The following is an 18,045-nucleotide window of genomic DNA, read 5'->3' as shown; positions in this document are numbered from 1 at the left end:
TCTTTATTTCAGAAAACGACCATTAAAGGAAATTGTTGAGCTGAAATCGGTTTGAAGAAATTATTTATTTGAATGGTAATGTTTATATTCTATGTTAAACTATGGTAATGTTTATAGTCTTTGGCAATGTAGAATTTATTTATTTATTTATTTATTTATTTATTATATTTATGGTGTTATGTTGACCACAGTAAAGTATTTGTGCCCAGAGATAAGCCAGATAATCCCTCTTTTAAAAATAAATGAATGAAATGCAAAGTTTAATGTAGCATAAATTTAGTATGGGAAGTGAAAGCATAATATTTCATGAATCATAAAACTTCAGTTGCTGACATAATTATTTTACTTTCTATGTTTGAGAAATAAATCTCAGGCTCTTAGTCACATGGTACTGTCTAATGATTATAGAATTTAGTTCTCTGCAAGTTGCAGACTTTATGAAGGAGCAAATATAGCTAGTGATCATAACTGTGCTGGATCCCTCAGTAGCTTCCCGGAGCTCTGGCACTGATATCTCAAAGTCTCCTTACCAGGATTCTGAGACTTTCTTGGCCTACTGAGAACCAGGACCAGAATATGGCTCCCTCAAAGAGGTGAGGGGGCCAAATGCCAGGGGCCAAAGATTGACCCAAAGTTGTTAAGCATGTCACATAAACAGACCACTGCTATTTGAAGAAGGAATAGAGTCTAGAAAACAGGGTAAATGATAGTTGGGTAAACAATAGTTAATAATGGACAAACCGAGCTCCTCCAGTGGCCACCGGTTGGCAGTCCAAGTGCATACAGGCATTTTCGTTCTATGTTATGATTTGACTGCGTTTTGTACGTGGTTTTCGTTTTTGTATTTTCGTTTTTTCCATAGCACAGGAGCTGGAACTTATCTTCGTTAAACACCATATTATTTTCTGTAGTCCATAGAAACACCAGATTTACATCTGATTGGAGGTTTGCCGTGTCCTTTATGTTGTCAACTCTCATAAAAATCCTAGTGTCATCTGCAAAGGATGCTACAGTACTATAGATTGTGTCGTACTATAGATTGTGGCATAGATGAATAGACATACTGGCATGTGCAGTAAAATAGGAAAGGTTTCCGATGTGATATTCATCACTGTCTCTGCTAGTCTTTTTTTAGCTGGTGTATTAGGAATGAAATTTTACTTTGATAATGGAAGATTGGGACTCTGGTAAATTACTAGATACTCTCTTTGCCTAAAACAATATCTAGTGTTACTAGGCGAAATATACCTCTGTGTAATTGCAAGAATGGGTCCATGAAAATATTAATGCATTCATCAAATGTAATAATATGGGACAGTCTTCTGCCCTTGCTTCGCATATCATATTTCAATAACTACAGAGATCATGATAGTGCCCTAGAATTTTGATTAATCAGGAAAGGTTATCATGCGCTTTTTGTCCATCATAATGCCTCCCCATCTTCTTTTCAGCAGTTACTAGCTGGGCACTACAGAACAAGAGGCCTTTAACAGTTAGAATGTGGCTTGTTGGTCTCATCTTATCTTTATGCATATTTAATTGTTTAAATTTTGATATGGCATTTATTTCAAAAGGCAACTAATTACTGTACATTTAATTGGGCACAGGATAAGCTGTGGTGATCATAACACAAGTATTTTGATAAGAAAATCTCATGCCTCAATAATGCATTTTGTTTAGTTAAGATAATGTTAAATTTTATACAATTTAATGTATTGACTGGCATAAATAAGGTATTATTTTATTTAAAATGTATTTATTACCCACATATCTGTTAACAATTTAAATACTTAATTATTTAAAGATTTCTGACTGCCCTCAGGAATTGGTAATTTTTGTTGTCTTAGTAATGCAAGATGTTACAGCTGTCAAGTATTCAGAGTATGATGTATGACACATAAGTAACAAATCAGTATCATGGCTGTGAGAAACAATTATAAAATTGCTCACTTGTCAGTATTTGTAGTCTCCATGGGTAATTTGCCATACAGAAGACAGTAACGGCATAATAGAATAGATTGCTCAACATGAACCATGACAAAATTAATTCCATAAGTAAATTAACTTGTACAGGTATATTAATAACTTCAATGAAAGGAGAGAGAGAGAGAGTGTAGATACAGACATTCATTGGAGTACAGAAGCAGGCAGATGTACAAAAAAAACAGCTACAGTATAAAGAAACAAACATAAAAAGAGAGATGAAAGAGGTAAGCATTTTAATACTGAAGAGAGAATTTTATGAATTGTATTGCAATATATAATGATCACAATGCATTCCAGCATTTTATTTTTCATTAGGCTCATCAAAACTTACATTGCTTCTTAACTTTTGATACATGTAAATTAGGGATTAAATAAATGTAGTGAACCTTTCTGACCAATCATTCAGTTGCTCCCTAAGATAAGCATCAGTTGTGGCTTATTCGTGGTTCGTGACAGGATTCACGAACTGTTGAGCAGGATGATATTTAACCACTGCACTGCTCAGAGCATCTTAAGGCACCCGACCAGGGGTGCGCAGAGCGCCATATGGCATTTTTAGGTATATGGAGCGATTCAAAACTCCCGTGACTACACGGGGCTCACATCATGTGTCTCGAGAATCCAGTAAATAGATGCCATCTTGAAAAAAAAATCATCAGCATCTGTACTGGCTTTGAGAGCCTTGGTACCGAGATAGTGACCAAGGCTGGCGCATGCAGGAGCAGCTCACAGCACCACTGTGCAGATAAGGGCCACAGCACCAGTTAGTAATGATAACTAAAATAGGTAACTAATTATTTTGCATTGATAGTGTCATATATGTTCCTGACTGTGATAAAGACTATGTACAACATTCAGATATCAGTGAACACAATGTTAGTTATGATATTCACAGCATGAGGTAAAGAGACACAGCACCCAGCCATTGTTTCCTGCATCTACACATCATGAAGCAACCTCACGTTCCTTCACAATATAACCTTGTGGAAATGGATTCATATTCAGGATTTTTGTGATAGGAATGTGGTAATAACAGCAGCTTTGTCGCTGGTCACAGGGAAATATGTAAAATATTGCATCATGGCTGCTGGCATCATCTGCTTGTGGCACATCATCTGCTGTGTTTTGATTTCATCACTATACCCACCAGAACTGCTTATTAGTTTGTTATGGTGCATATAAATGCTGACAGTGATATATAATGTGTGCACATATATAGCGTAATAACAGCAAGAACACTGGATGGTCTAAGAATATGATATGCGCGTCACTATATAGGGGCCCCATATTTTTTGAGAATAGTGATTTTCAACACATTTAACTATATAAATTCCACAAATTAGACACTATAGAATAATATTACTGCAAAAAAAACAGAAAAGAAATAAATGAGATATTGAAATACGTACACTGGAACCTTGAGTGATGAGCGGCTCCAGTTACGAGCATTTCGAGTAAGGAGCAAGCCACTCTCAGAAAATATGTCTCGACTGACGAGCTTTCCCTCGATTAACGAGCATTCCCGCTGGTTCTCGGACACCTCGGACGACAGTTTTGTTGTTGTTTCACGAGACAAGTTTTCCACATGAGCTCGGTGCCGGAACGGATTAAACTCATTAATCGAGGCACCACTGTAATTATGAAAAATTATATTGGTGGCAACTGCTGCCCCACGGGGTGGCAGGGGTGAGTGTGTCTGGGCGCCTACTCACTCGGCGACCATAAATTGCTCAACTTCTCAGCTCCATCAAAGCTAAAGTACTGTATGTCACATACAATACAGTATTTTATTTTAGTTTCTTGTGATCAGAGACTGCATTTTAACAATATAAGAAGATAAAATAACTTGTTGGAAATAGAAGAATTTTGGCACACCATTGCAGTGTCATATTATAATGCGGTGCAGTGCAGTGGTTAAGCACTAGAGCCATTGGGATCTTTGAACATCCCTGTAAGGTTCGATAAGGCACTGAAAAAAAAATGTAGTCATAAACAGTCTGGTATAGCCCAAAATATGTCAACGAGGTACATCTAGACTCAAAGCCATACTGAATCCTATTAGAAGTGAACACCAAGTGATGCTTCAGAAATGCTCATTTGCTAGCCTGGCCAAATCAGTTACCACCACCACCAGGTGGCAGCTCAAGATTAGATGGCAACACAAATAGAAATTTAATAAATTAGGAAGACATGTGGTATACTCTAGTGACTGGAGTGACCACAGAGGACTTGGAGAAGTTGGCTGTTGCCCTTTAGGCACACAAAAATAAAATGACAAAATATAAACAATATATAAATATTTATATTTATTCCTTCATGAGAATGGATACAGTACCTAGTAAAGATTTAGATGATGAGGTTAAAGCACTTTTCAAATTCAGAGAGACTAATGTTAGCTGGTTCCATTATATCATAGTCCAGCCTTAGGATTTGCCATATTAGACCTATAACTTAGAATGTAATACTTTCTTTAGACATCTACTAACACTAATTAAGATTAGATACAATTCTGTATTTCTTTTCAAATCTGCCAAAACACACACACAACAAAATTCCCCAAATTAAGATTTAATAAACCAGTAAGAATTTTAAGGATACAGTATTCCATTTCACATATACAGTGCTAAGCTCACTTATCCAGATTGTATGGGAAGGATTCCTCACCCGATAAGCCAGACATCCAGATAAGCAGGTATTTTCTATTTTTTGTACCACAACCAACATAATTCGATTTTCCACGCAGACACACTATAAATAAAAAATATAATTTAAAACAGAAACTTCAGCTTACCTAGTTATAATTCATCTTTTTGTCTGATACTGCAGATCTTGAAATGTGCAGTTCTTGAAAATTTACGTAACCTAATCTCCAGTTATCTGGATTTTTGTCCGAATATAGCAAAGTTTTGCCAGAAAATTACCTGGACAGAATTTTGGCAGGATAACCCAAATATCCAGTTCAGGGGTCTTCAGATGACCAAGCTCATACAGTATTAAAAAGGCAAAAAGAAAAGATACTGTATTACAAAAGAAATATTATTTGGAGAATAGAGGTTTTTGAAATATTCCAAATAATAAACTCTTTGAAAGAGACAATTGTCAGTTTGACAAAAATGTAACTCGGTGGTCTCTTATAGACTAAGCCTTAAGACATTTAAATCTTTTGTCATTTTTGTATATGCTGTAATGTTTTCACAAGCATTAAAATTGCTTTAAGTAAATAAAAAAAAGCTTGTTAAGGTTGTACTTATAGAGCTATAATAAGGTTTAAGGAGAATTTAATGAGAAATTCTCATAGTAAAAAATACTATAGTGACATTAAAGGTATAATTAACAGATACTCTTCAGAATATCTGTATAGAACTTCTTTGACTCCTTCCTGGTAGCATACGTGGTTATCTTTAATATATATGCTCATGCAGCCCACTAACCAAATATCTATACCTTTGGTGTATAGGCTGATTTTAGGGGTCATTAAACAAATGTCTTACATACTGGGAAACAGCTCAGATTAGTAAGAATATACTGTATATGTATATACTGTATATATATGGTTATGAATGGAGAAAACAAAGAATAAATTTCATTATCTGTAGATTTGTTCTGCTTTTGAATATGCTAGAGAATATGAATATACATATGGAAATATAAATATATTTTATTTATACAGCAATTTCATAACTGTATCATAATGTAGTATGAAAAAAAAGTAAATTTATCATTGTATGCCTAACTGTTAAATTATTAAAAATGTAAATATATACTGTATTAAAAATGTAAGTATATTAAGTTTTTTTTTGTCATAATGTTACTAATGTCATTTTATCATAATCTATAGTTCATGTCAAAATGTGCAATATATATCATTTGTAGGTTCATTTTTTATTGTATGTGTGTGTATGGTTACAGTGTTAGAGAAACTACATGTAAGAATAGATTATACGACGTGTTGTAGTCATTAATGATATTAGACGGGTGTGACATCAGCATGAATACGTTGTAAAAAACATGATAAAATACTGCACGTGTAAAATATGAATAAGTGTTTCCTGGAGATTGAGATTGGAGCGAGTATATTATTGGGATAATCTACTCGCTACAGAAGATTATCCCAATAATATACTCGCTACAAAATAATCCATTTTGTTGGGGTGAGGGATGATAGTGTTATTGCTTTCTCATACACTACAGCGAGCAGTAATACTATAATTATTTGTTTGTATGAAATATCTGAAATATGTACATTGTCAAATATGCACACATTTTCAAAACTGTTCTCGTAACTAAGAAACTACCGTAACTTGTTACATTCCTCATAAGATAAGTAGGATTATGTGGGAAATCCTTGTTAGTATTTTAGTAGTTGGGCAGATGACATCAGCAGCCAGTATTTTGTATTTTTTTACCAGTCTTTCTATAATTAAGGTATTTTAATGAATGTTACTGTTACTTCAAAATAAATTTATCACAAGGAAAATCCCCCATATTTATTAACCTTAAATATTAAACTTTAAACTTAAAATTTTCTTTTATTTACCATCTTGGTTTATTTGAATATAAAACAAACTTGTCAGTTAAAAGAGAGTTCCAAAAAAGGTTTAACACACTAACTTAAAATAATAAGAGATAATGCAGGATCATTACACAAGCTTACATTGTCATCTGTCAAACCAGCTAAATGCCTGTTTTTTGTTTAAATAAAAAAAAACCATGGATCTTATGTACAAGAAAAACCTTTAATGTTTGTTACACACGTGTAGTATATTAAATTAAAAGGCAGTAAGACAGGCGAGCACTAGTGGAAGCTGAACATCAATTGAGTCAAAGTGACATACGGAAAAAGTTTTAGTTTCCTGTTCTGGTGGTCAATCTGCAAGTGGAGAGCCTTTAAGTTAGAGGTTGTTGAAACGAATTCCATCCACAACTTTAAGAAAACAAATATGATGAAAATGTAAGTGGTGAGAGACAATAAGTAGGTCAGGTGTAAATGGATAAGAGACGGGGCATAAAGAGCTAAATCTCCCTCCTCCATAGTCAATGATGGGTAGACACAGGTTTCAACACAGTAGTTTCAAAGCATATGACACAGAGTGCTGGGAAGACGGGACCCCACGAGCGTAGCTCTCATCCTGTAACTACACTTAGGTAATCACAGGTGTCCAGGCAGCGGGTGTACCAGGTTGGCCCAGGTTGGCTCAGGTTGGCTCAGGTTGACCTTCACCATGACCCTCCACAGACGACCTAAGACACTGCTCCCGCCCAACCCTCACCTTGTGGATAACTTGCCACAGTGAGGCATGTGTGGTACCGGGTTCTGATGGTACTGTCGGGTTCATTCTTGAAGCACAATCGAGAATCCCAGGCGGGAAGGTTGGGCACATTTCCTTTCACCTAATGCCTCTGTTCACCTAGCACTGACTAGGTACTCAGGAATTAATTAGCTTGTTGTGGGGTTGCATTTTGAGCAGGGGGTCAATAATTCGGCCTTAGGGGTGGGGGAACCTCTATAAAAGCCAAAACGTGTATGAATGCACTCTGGCTTCCTGTCCCCCAATACAGTGAATTATTATTCACTGTACATATAATAATATAAACATTATTATTATTATTATTATTATTATTATTATTATTATTATTATGTGTTTCCTAGGGCAGAAAACTTATTTTATTCACTAAATTGTATAAGGATAAATCGCTCCACATATCTAAAAATAATTTATGCATATTATAATATAATATGTAGGGGGAGGGGGGTCCGCGGTTGGGGGTAGATGTAATTCATGTAGATCTTTTTCCCTCGATTGTTTCAAGCGCGGGTTGGACAAGTATATGAGTGGGATTGGGTGGTTATAGATAGGAGCTGCCTCGTATGGGCCAATAGGCCTTCTGCAGTTACCTTTTTTCTTATGTTCTTATGTTCTTTGTAAGGTTTCAACATCATTATCATTTCCCACTTTACCGTAAATCTTTGTCATCTACAAATTTGATGTGGTTTGTAATGTTCTTATCTATGTCATTGATGAATATGACAAAAGGATTTGGCCCCAAGATGGACCCCTTGTGGTACCCCACTTACCACATTTCCCCAGTCAGATTCATTCACATTTAGCACGACTTTGTATTAAGTATAGTAGAATTTGTCAGGATCAACGCTTCCCTAAAGTGCAGAAATAATAAATAACCAAAGCACCGATTTAATTTATTACCATAATTTGTAATTGAATAGGCCCGAAACGCTGTGTGTACTAGTGGCTTTACAAGAATGTAAACACAATGCTATATACTCTCACAAATCCAATGTACCTTCTTGTATATATGAAAATAAATAAATAATAAATAGGTTTACTTTGCAGGGACTGCACCTACAGTCAGTCGGCTCCCACCAGAGAAAACGGTGGTAGTGAGGCGGTGAAGCAGCGACCACGCGGCCACCACCACCACCACCACGTCCTGTAGGACGCCCTCAGACGGTACTCCCCCAGACGGTACATGTAGGAGTCGCTAGCCAGGTAGCACCCAAGACTACTCTCAGTCAAACAACTTCAGTCATCAACGTCACAAACTGGACGTAGCATAGAGAAGTAGTCACCCGGAACAGACCCATCAGTACTATACGTGTAACGAATAAAGATAAGCTGGAAAGTGAAGAGACCAAGCAACTGCAGGCAGTATAGAGAAAAATAAACAAGACAAAATTTTACATGAGGAAATGCCAGAGCCATTTTCTGAGGTATGTCCTAACAAATTCAATACAATTTAATTAAAAGACACTTCAAAATAGGCTTTTGGGTGACCATGGCCCAAGTCTATTTCCTTGTTCTGCCCTACTGGACAGAAACATCTGAAATGTGGATCTCATACATTTGGCTTGGTTATTGACTCACAATCAGGGATCCCGGGTTCAATTCTGTGGCAGGAGTGAAAAGGTTGTACATTTCCTTTAACCTAATGTGTCTTCACCAAGCAGTAAATAGATACATGGGAATTAGACAACTATTGTGGGGTTGCATCTTTGGGGAGGGTTAGTGGTTCAAATTGGGGGAGACCTTGATATAAACCTAAAGGGTATGTATATACACAGGCTTCCTCTTCTTGATAGAATGATTTAAAAATTATCTATTGTTTTTGTAGGGCAATTAAAGTAGCAATGACTTAGCTGGTTCATACTTTTCTGTGCAGTTAAATCCTACTACAGCAAGTGGCTTTCACTGGATTTATCTTTATCAGGAGGCCAACAACTGGGAATTTTGGTGTTGCAGAGCCTTTTATGCATTATTTACTTACATAAAATCCTGCTTCCTGTTGTGGAGAAAAAATGGAAGTGGTGAGTCTGCTACTTGTATTGTACTAAGCCTAAACAAACATTATCTTCTCTAACTAAATTTAACTTAATCTAACAATGAATTGGTGCCCGAGGCCGAAGCGTAAAACAGATAACAATTTGTTCTGTGTATGATGCATTTGACCCATTGAGTTTTTATATCAGTTTGTATAATTTATAACAATGTACAATACTGTTGTACAGTGTTATAAATTGTGATATACTAAACAAGTTTAGCGCCATCCTTGCAACGTTGTTAGAGTCTGCAAAGCTATCCACTAACTGAATATGAGCCAGTTTACCTTTAACTCTCAGCCTATTAGCAACATTGTAATTACCTCACCTTTCCTGTTTAGGTTTGTTCTTACTTAAATATACTTAGTGTTACTGAGTGACATATGTTTATTTAGTCCATGTCTGGCATGTATCTGTTGCTAAACCAGTACAATAAAGTAATACTCTACAATACTATAATGTAAGATAGTTTGTTGAGAGGGTGGAATTGTCATAATTTTTAATGACAAATCATGGGAAGCACCGTACACCTTCTGTAGTTTAGTTGTATGAATTGGTGATTGTTGCTGGAAATGTTTGCTGGGCTGTATGGGTGCCAACTGCATTATTCTGGTTAATGTGAAATATATGATTAATTATTTTAAACAAATATTTCACTACATTACTCTCATGTTTTCTCTTGAGCTGTTACCTCCTCACCCAATGAAAATGCTTTCTCCTGATAGTTACCTAACCTTAAAACTGAAAATAGAAATCAGATTAAAGTTGACAGTAATTATTAAATCAAACAAATTAAAAATCTAAAGCTATTGGAATGGTCTTGAACTTTTGTGTATTATACGTCAAATTGTATTAATTATTTGTATTATTTCTATTGAAAAAAGATACCTTTTTAAAGTAAATTTAGCAAATTTCCAAGTACTTTACTATACAATACAATATTAGCTTAATTTTACATATCTCTTTCAGCACTTAGAGGCTCAGGCAAGCATTATTCTTCATCCTGGGTCACGATATTTGCGTATAGGGCGTCCTTCAGACTCTGTTCCTCACACTGTTCTCCATGCAATCGCTCGCAAAAGACGAAGTGGTGTTTCATCTTATTGCGATCCATTTCTGGTTCCTCAAGCCAAGTTGGTAAGTATGTTTACTTGTTCACTTCCTACAGTAATGTAATAATAGAGATCTGTTTCCTAATTTTCTCTCCTAATTCCTCTCTCAACCAGTTTAAGTTAAAAACGAAGCTATACCTAATAAATTCCCTGTAACCTACCTTACCCTTCTATTGTCAACCAATATCTGTTTTTCTTTAAAGAGCGCTGTTTGTCGACATAATTGTATTTGTGCTGCTTTTTCATCTATGTTTTCATTTCTTGTTTTCATTCTACTCATTATGCTCAATTAGTATTAAGCTTGTCATTTAAGTTTATCATGCCCGAAACGCTTTGCGTAATAGTGGCTTTAGGCATTGTATGTACTAGCTCTACCTATAAGTCAACCAATCCTTGTAAAAATTTATTGTATGTATGTACCGTACCTAAATAAATTTGTATTGTATTGTTGTATAATTTAATTTAATAAAGGTAAAAGTAAAATTTATTACCCAATCTATATTGGTACAGCAATTTGTAATTGCAGTACTGTATATTGCAATTATTAATATTGCCTAAAAGATTTAAAAAGAAATCAGTTATCAAAATTCAAATGCATTCAAGAATTTCCCTATTGTGACATGTGACTGGGCACAATGGGGAAAACAGGCCACAATGGTCATCAGTCACAGGAAAAGGACTCCTGTGACTGATGACCCCAAACTAACATAGTACATATCAGTTCTGATAGCTTCAGGAAGCCAATGGGGCTCCCCACAGAAAAACAGGTTGGTGTCTGAGCATTTCTTTACCTCTACAGTTATTGACCATTAAGGTGGCCTTATATTGTAAATCCGTTTATATTATATGGATGATGAAATACGATAACTGTTTACAGTACAGTACATCATTAATGATACTGAAATTAAAATAACTTCCAAATTAAAAGTATTTTATTTGGTTTAATTTATTTTTATTTATAAATGTATACTGTAGTTATTTTACATTTTAATTGCAGTGATTTGCTTAGAGAGTAAATTATAACTGCCCGAAATGCTGTGCGTGCTATTGGCTTTACAAGAATGTAAAAATATTTAATGCTATGTAGTCTCATAAACCCAATGTACCTTCTTGTATATAAATAAATAAATAAGGAGTGTATTGGTTAAACAAATTTAAGACATATATTGACAAACATTTTTCTAAAATTATAAATTACTTAATTGAAATAGATAATGTACTGTACATCAGATTATACAAGCACAGATTCAAAAGAATTAAAAGAATAAAGAAAGTGTTAAAAATATTGTACCATACATGGTCATCAGTCGTGCATCAACAGTATAGTCAAAGGGTCCTGAATCAATCTCACTGTTAACACACGGCTTGTGTAAGGGGATCTGAATATGACAGCATTTAGATTGCTTTTCAGCAAACCATCTCTTTGCAGGTATAATTCCAAAATGGTATCAAGTAAAGTTATCCAGCTAGGAATATCTTTTTACTTTTAACATGTTTATGTGTCCTGCAGGATGGAGATGGTATACAGGAGTTGGAAGAGTGCCGTCTGAAAGTTAGTCACATCCTACAGTCATCTCTGATGTCAGATGGGTCCCGACGCTTTGCTACGCCTCCCCAGCAGATTGCAGTCTATAATAAGCGCATACAGCCTGTCCAGGATGATGATGGAGAACCATCACCACCTTGGGTGTGCACTGACAAAGAATACATAGTTGGAGATGAGGTAAATAGTACAGTACCTGTAAATTTGTAGTTATTGGGTCAAAACCCAATTATCTTATTGTCATCTATAGGCTATCTTCTTGAGGTTATCTTGAGATGATTTCGGGGCTTTAGTGTCCCCGCGGCCCGGTCCTCGACCAGGCCTCCACCCCCAGGAAGCAGCCCGTGACAGCTGACTAACTCCCAGGTACCTATTTACTGCTAGGTAACAGGGGCATTCAGGGTGAAAGAAACTTTGCCCATTTGTTTCTGCCTCGTGCAGGAATCGAACCCGCGCCACAGAATTACGAGTCCTGCGCACTATCCACCAGGCTACGAGGCCCCTTTTCCACCAGGCTACGAGGCCCCGTATCTACCAGGCTACGAGGCTAGCTAGTGTATGGAAATGGAATCATGGATATTTGACATAGATTTTACAGGTACAGTATTCAATTTCTGTTGTCTATGATACAAGATATCCTGATATGGAATTGTGTACATATCTAGGTAATTTAATGGTTGTGTGGAATATGAATGGCAGAAATGAATGGAAGTGTTAAAAGGTTTTTATGGAGGGAATGTTTGTTGATCTTGGGTTGTGTGAAATAAAGATTAAAGGAAGTGAGATTGAACAGTGGAATGATGTGAGAATTGTAAGACCATTCCTAGAATCGACATCACCAGCATGTAATCTGGACCTTGTGAAGCACAAAAAGAAGACTGAACAAATTCCACACATAGCGGTCTAAGCTATGAATATACAGTACATTAAGGGATCTCAATCAAACAACTGTAGATAAAAGAAAGGTCAGAGAAATATTATCACTACATTCATAATATAGAAGGGAATAAACAAGGTAAAAAGAACAGCTTTTTGTAGTTTGGGGGTTGGGGGAAAGGACAGGACAAGAGGACATGGGTGGAAGTTGGAATTAAAAATGTGGCTGAGAGAGGTACAGAAACACTAGTACTCAATGAAGACAATAAGTGGAATGCATTAAAAGTAGTATGTAGTGGAAGCCAACAACAATTTTAAGAGCAGATATGACAAGGAAATAGAACCACATGAATTATAATTGTACAGTTCCAGATACAAATAACTAGATGGAGGGGTCCCTGCAGATATGGATAAGTATCTTGCACTAGGATAAAGCACTAGCATTCAAGTTAAACAGTTTCACCACTCAGATTTGACTCCGTTTAAGCTGATCGTGTTTCTTTTGAAATAAACATTCCATAATTTGTTTAACAATACTTTAACCCCCTCACTATCATGTGCCTTTAACTTCCTAATCATTCATGAAGTATCAAATGGTTTGCTAAAATAAATGTTGTGTATGTAATGCATAAATTTTTAAAATATGAATGGCTCTCAATACAGCAATGCTGTGAGGCCTTCAATTTGTGTTTTTTCAAAATGTACGAGAATGGCATATGCAGTTAGTTGATTAAGGGGGCAAGGGCTCCCGATTTCCCCCAAATATTCATTAAATGAAAACTTGTTCGATTTCAATCAAACGTTTTTGACTAGTTGTATAGGAAAAGGGTTTCATCTGGTCCAAGTCTCAGCATCGTAGCATAAATAGGAAGGGAGAAAAAAATATTGAAGAAGGTGTCAAAATTATTCCAAAATGGTCAAAAACGATTATCAAACACAAGTGTCAACTGAAATCATGTCTATGACTCTCAGCTATCACAATAGCATATATTAAAAAAAATATTACAATTAGTTTTATTAGAAAAAAATGTAAGTTAAAAAAATGTAATTTTTTTTTTTCAAATTTTTTTGTTTTGTTTTTTTATCGGACGATTTGGATGAAACTTATACACCTGACTGCACATAAGCCTATCTGTAAGGGTGCCAATTTTGGAGAAAACTGGTTGATGTCAACCTCAGCCACAGATGGCAGCACCTTAGACTTTATTATTTTCATATTTATTTTCAATGTTTTCAACTAACATAAACGTTTGAATAACTTTAATTTTTTATTCAATTTACATGAAACTTACACCTTATATGTAAAGTGTATGTCTCTAAACTCGGAACTTATCGTTTTTTCCTAAGTTCATTTATTGATTTTATAATAGCAATAAACATGACATATTTGCATAATTTTTTGGGGGAACTTTGAATATTTGTATTAGGAAAATTAAAGATGTTTTGGAAACTCGATAAGTTACAAACCTTTATTATATGCTAATGTGTCAGAAAAGTGTCATAGAATGATTATATCTGAAAGGTGTGTTTTTTTTATTCTCACTTGAAAATGTGTAAAATTCATTGAAAAAAAATATATATCTCTCTTTCTATTTATGCTGCAGTACTGAAACTTGGAACAATTGCAGCCCTTTTCATATACAGTACTGTACAACTAGTCAAAAAATATTGGTTGACATTGAACAACTTTTCCAGAACCAATCCATGCCCCCTTAAAGTAATTTTCATCAATAAACACCAAACTAATTGGCCAGTACGTAATTCAATGCAGGTGATTTATTCCCTTAAAATTTTATACAGTATTACAATTGCAAACCTTCATGATTCCAGTATTCTGCTCGACTCTAGATTCATTAAATACTTAACATTATACAAGACAAGATTGGATAAAGCTTGTTCAGTAACATATTGAAGCAGGTTTAGAACCTTCCCTTTCCTTGACTCATTTTAAGTCTTACCCTATTTGTTTCCCCTAGAGCAAAACCTTCTATTCACAACCATGCTCCAACTACTAATGGGTGAATAGTTCAGTATTAATGCCCAGTATTAAAAGTATTCAGTATTAAAAGTTTGGTTACTAATTTCTCTGGAAACACTTAAAACTATATTATTAATTTACCCATGAGTTTAGCAGTGGAAATAGCAGTTGCACGATTCATACAAGAAATGCTTTTTAAAGTTCCTAAATAGCTTCAATAATCACTTGGGACCTTCTTATTAATGGTTTGCATACTTTAATACTGTACAGTATACACAAATTTGTATACACTACAGTACAGTATCTATATTAATAACATTTTAACCAATAAATCTTTTAGGCAGTTAAATATACCTTTTTAAAAAATTTTAATGTTTATAGTCAATAGTAACTCTTATCTGAGAACATATGCGTCAGGACCATCCACACAGCTGTTCAGAAAACAGTAGTTATTAATTAATTGTGTAAGAAAGATTTTGTTTTGTTTGAAGAATGCTTGGTTTCTACATATATATGGCTATGTCATAATTTCTTTTGTGTTGCAAAACCTTTGTTAATTGGGGAATGGGACAAGAATACCTCACAGTTGCTTTGGTAATTGACTAATATTTAGTGTGGCTCCTTTTCAGATATTGTCTCTGCACCCCAGCCTGGAATTCAATGTCCATTTTCCCATTGTGCGTGGCGATCTCAATATCCATAGTGGTTTGGGTGGATCTGTTAGTGCTGTACTGGCTGACTTGGAGACCATTTGGGGCCATTGTATTTCAACAATTCTCAATGTTCCACTCAAGGATCTCAAGGTTTGACTTCTTGATGATTATCATTGTAAGCAACCCATCCTCCTGTTTAGATATTACCTATTATGATGATCATCAATATGCAGACGAGGAGTCACAATAACGTGGCTGAAATATGTTGACCAAAACACACTAGAAAGTGAAGGGACAACGACGTTTTTGTCCCTCCTGGACCATTCTCAAGTCAATTGTCGATTTACTCGATTTAGTTTGACAATCGATTTGAGAATGGTCCAGGATGGACCGAAACATCGTCGTCCCTTCACTGTCTAGTGTGTGTGTGGTTTAGTCAACGATCATCAATAGCCAGAATTTGTACATTCCTAGCTTTTAGATAGTAGTACAATAGTAGTACAATATAATGACTAGTAAGGAATTCTTTTAAAATAAATGAAGCTAAAATACAAACTTAAATACAGTGGCACCTCGATTAACGAGCGGCTCTATCTACGAGCATTTTGAGTAACGAGCAAACCCCTCACAGAACATTTGTCTCTACTAACGAGCTTTTCCTCGATTAATGAGTGTTTCTGCTGGTTCTCGGTCACCTTTTACGACAGTTTTGTTGTTGTTTCGCAAGACGAGTTTTCCACATGACGACCTCGGTGCCGGAACGGATTAAGCTCGTTAATCGAGGTGACACTATTCCTAGGTCTAGTATAGCACACACATGTATTATATTAGGTCTCAGATATCATGTATTAGGCCTAGGGAGGTTAGGATAGGTTAGTTTAGTTTGTCACATAACACAGGTAAATAATATTTTTCTGGTTTGTCCAACTCAATAGCTCAGATTTTTATGTTCTAATTTTGTTGTACGTTGGTATATATACTGTACTGTGGTCCTCATCGTTACTATAAGTACTACCAAAACAGAAGGATTGGCTGTTGTAAGATATATTGAGGTTTATACACATTATAAAATACTGTATAACCGTGTTTCTCCATACTTTGTTATATCCATTATCTCTTTTGACTACATTCTCAATTGAAATATGGAGGATGTTAAGCCTCCCACATCTCGCTAGTTTCCATTTCAATTTCTGTATAGTATGAATAGGAGTGGTAGAATAGGCAAACTTGGAAAACAGACTTTGAGTATTTGAAAGGCACCTTTCTGAGGTTATTATGTCACTTCCATTCCTACCCAGCCTACCTCCACTTTCCTATTTATATTGGATTTTACCTAAGCATTGAAATGTAAGTGGAGAGAGAGTGAGTTATGGCATGTGGAGGTTGGAAGAGGTACTATTCCCTGGTGGCAGGAGTGAATGTAAACAAGGGTGGGTAGTTGGTTGTTAACCAGAGCTCACTATAATTATCATCACCATATAGGTGATGTTATTTGGGGTTTTTGAGATTTGAATATGTTGTGCAGATCTTGCAAAGCTGTCAATGGCAGGAAATAAATTTATTTTAACAATGACTCAACACGTGTTATCACCCTGTGGAGACAGAAAAGTTGTGTGCGATATTGGTGCAGTAAGTCAATCCTGCCTGACCTTGAAATGTCCATTCCCAATACCACAGTTGATATTATACTTTGGGGAGTCATAGCATATTCTACCCAAAGGTGATTTTCATATATTCAAAACCTAATTTTTAAATGCACTATTCTAATTTTTATGTATATTTTGAGTAGGTGAGTTTTTCGGCACAGATCATCTTGTTACAATGTGGATGACTGTACAGTATTAGGCAGTTAAAATAGAAAGTTATAGTACTATGATACATTATTTACAGAAGTCATAAAATTTTCCCAGTCATTGGTTAACAACAAAGTTCCTAATATTTTGTATAAAAAGTTCATTATTTCTTTCAGTTTTATCGGGCCGTGTTAATCATTCCTGACATATACAACCGTGACCACGTGAAGAAGTTGACCAACTTGTTACTGAACGGTCTGGGGTTTGGTGGCTGCTTTGTACTACAGGTAGGCATGTAGATAACCAAGTGTCTACATTATATTGTTTCTAATTCTTTAGTATGTCATAATGCCAGTAATTTTGCGATTTATTGTAAATATTGATTCCTCAATTAGATTGGCATTTAGCACATGTTGCTTATAAATTTGAAAGTGATTTTGTCTGTATTATGTAATGTGCCAAATTACAGAAGACCATTGCATTGATATTCCAGAGCAATGCGTAAGAGATAACACACAGAAATCACAATAACGTGATGCATCAATGAACAAATCCACAAGGGCCGTGACGAGGATTCGAACCTACGTCTGTGAGCATCCCATAAGTATAGCTCAGTCGATTAAGGCAGTGTCTGGGATGCTCACAAACGTAGGTTCGAATCCTCGTCACGGCCCTTATGGATTTGTTTGTAAGAGATAAATTTGTTAGAAACCGTGGAGGTATGTGTGGGCACGTAGGAACATTGCCCACACTTCTCTCTTTGTTTTG

The 18,045-nt window shown here is 35.6% G+C and overlaps 2 protein-coding genes across 6 annotated transcripts in view; both read left to right on the top strand.

The window, feature by feature from the left end:
- Positions 1 to 6,463, top strand: part of LOC123770339 (sialin) — a 32,909-nt gene extending 26,446 nt beyond the window's left edge. For 3 of the 4 annotated variants that reach the window (XM_045762139.2, XM_045762137.2, XM_045762140.2), the window contains exon 13: positions 13 to 6,463. In XM_045762139.2, coding sequence (XP_045618095.1) covers positions 13 to 55 — 43 coding nt within the window. In that variant the 3' untranslated portion in view covers positions 56 to 6,463. The remainder of the gene's footprint in view (positions 1 to 12) is intronic. The other variant, XM_069339804.1, reaches the window with a different exon arrangement.
- A 1,903-nt stretch (positions 6,464 to 8,366) lies between these two features.
- The window catches only part of Arp8 (Actin-related protein 8), a 48,335-nt gene continuing 38,656 nt past the window's right edge, over positions 8,367 to 18,045 (top strand). The window contains exons 1-6 of one of the 2 annotated variants that reach the window (XM_045762131.2): positions 8,367 to 8,716; positions 9,214 to 9,310; positions 10,292 to 10,459; positions 11,945 to 12,157; positions 15,461 to 15,634; positions 17,454 to 17,564. In XM_045762131.2, the coding sequence (XP_045618087.1) occupies positions 9,302 to 9,310; positions 10,292 to 10,459; positions 11,945 to 12,157; positions 15,461 to 15,634; positions 17,454 to 17,564 (675 nt within the window). In that variant the 5' untranslated portion in view covers positions 8,367 to 8,716; positions 9,214 to 9,301. The remainder of the gene's footprint in view (positions 8,717 to 9,213; positions 9,311 to 10,291; positions 10,460 to 11,944; positions 12,158 to 15,460; positions 15,635 to 17,453; positions 17,565 to 18,045) is intronic. The other variant, XM_045762130.2, reaches the window with a different exon arrangement.

The sequence above is a fragment of the Procambarus clarkii genome, chromosome 42, assembly GCF_040958095.1.
Source record: "Procambarus clarkii isolate CNS0578487 chromosome 42, FALCON_Pclarkii_2.0, whole genome shotgun sequence".
NCBI lineage: Eukaryota > Metazoa > Arthropoda > Malacostraca > Decapoda > Cambaridae > Procambarus > Procambarus clarkii.
This window is presented reverse-complemented; position numbering and strand designations above follow the sequence as displayed.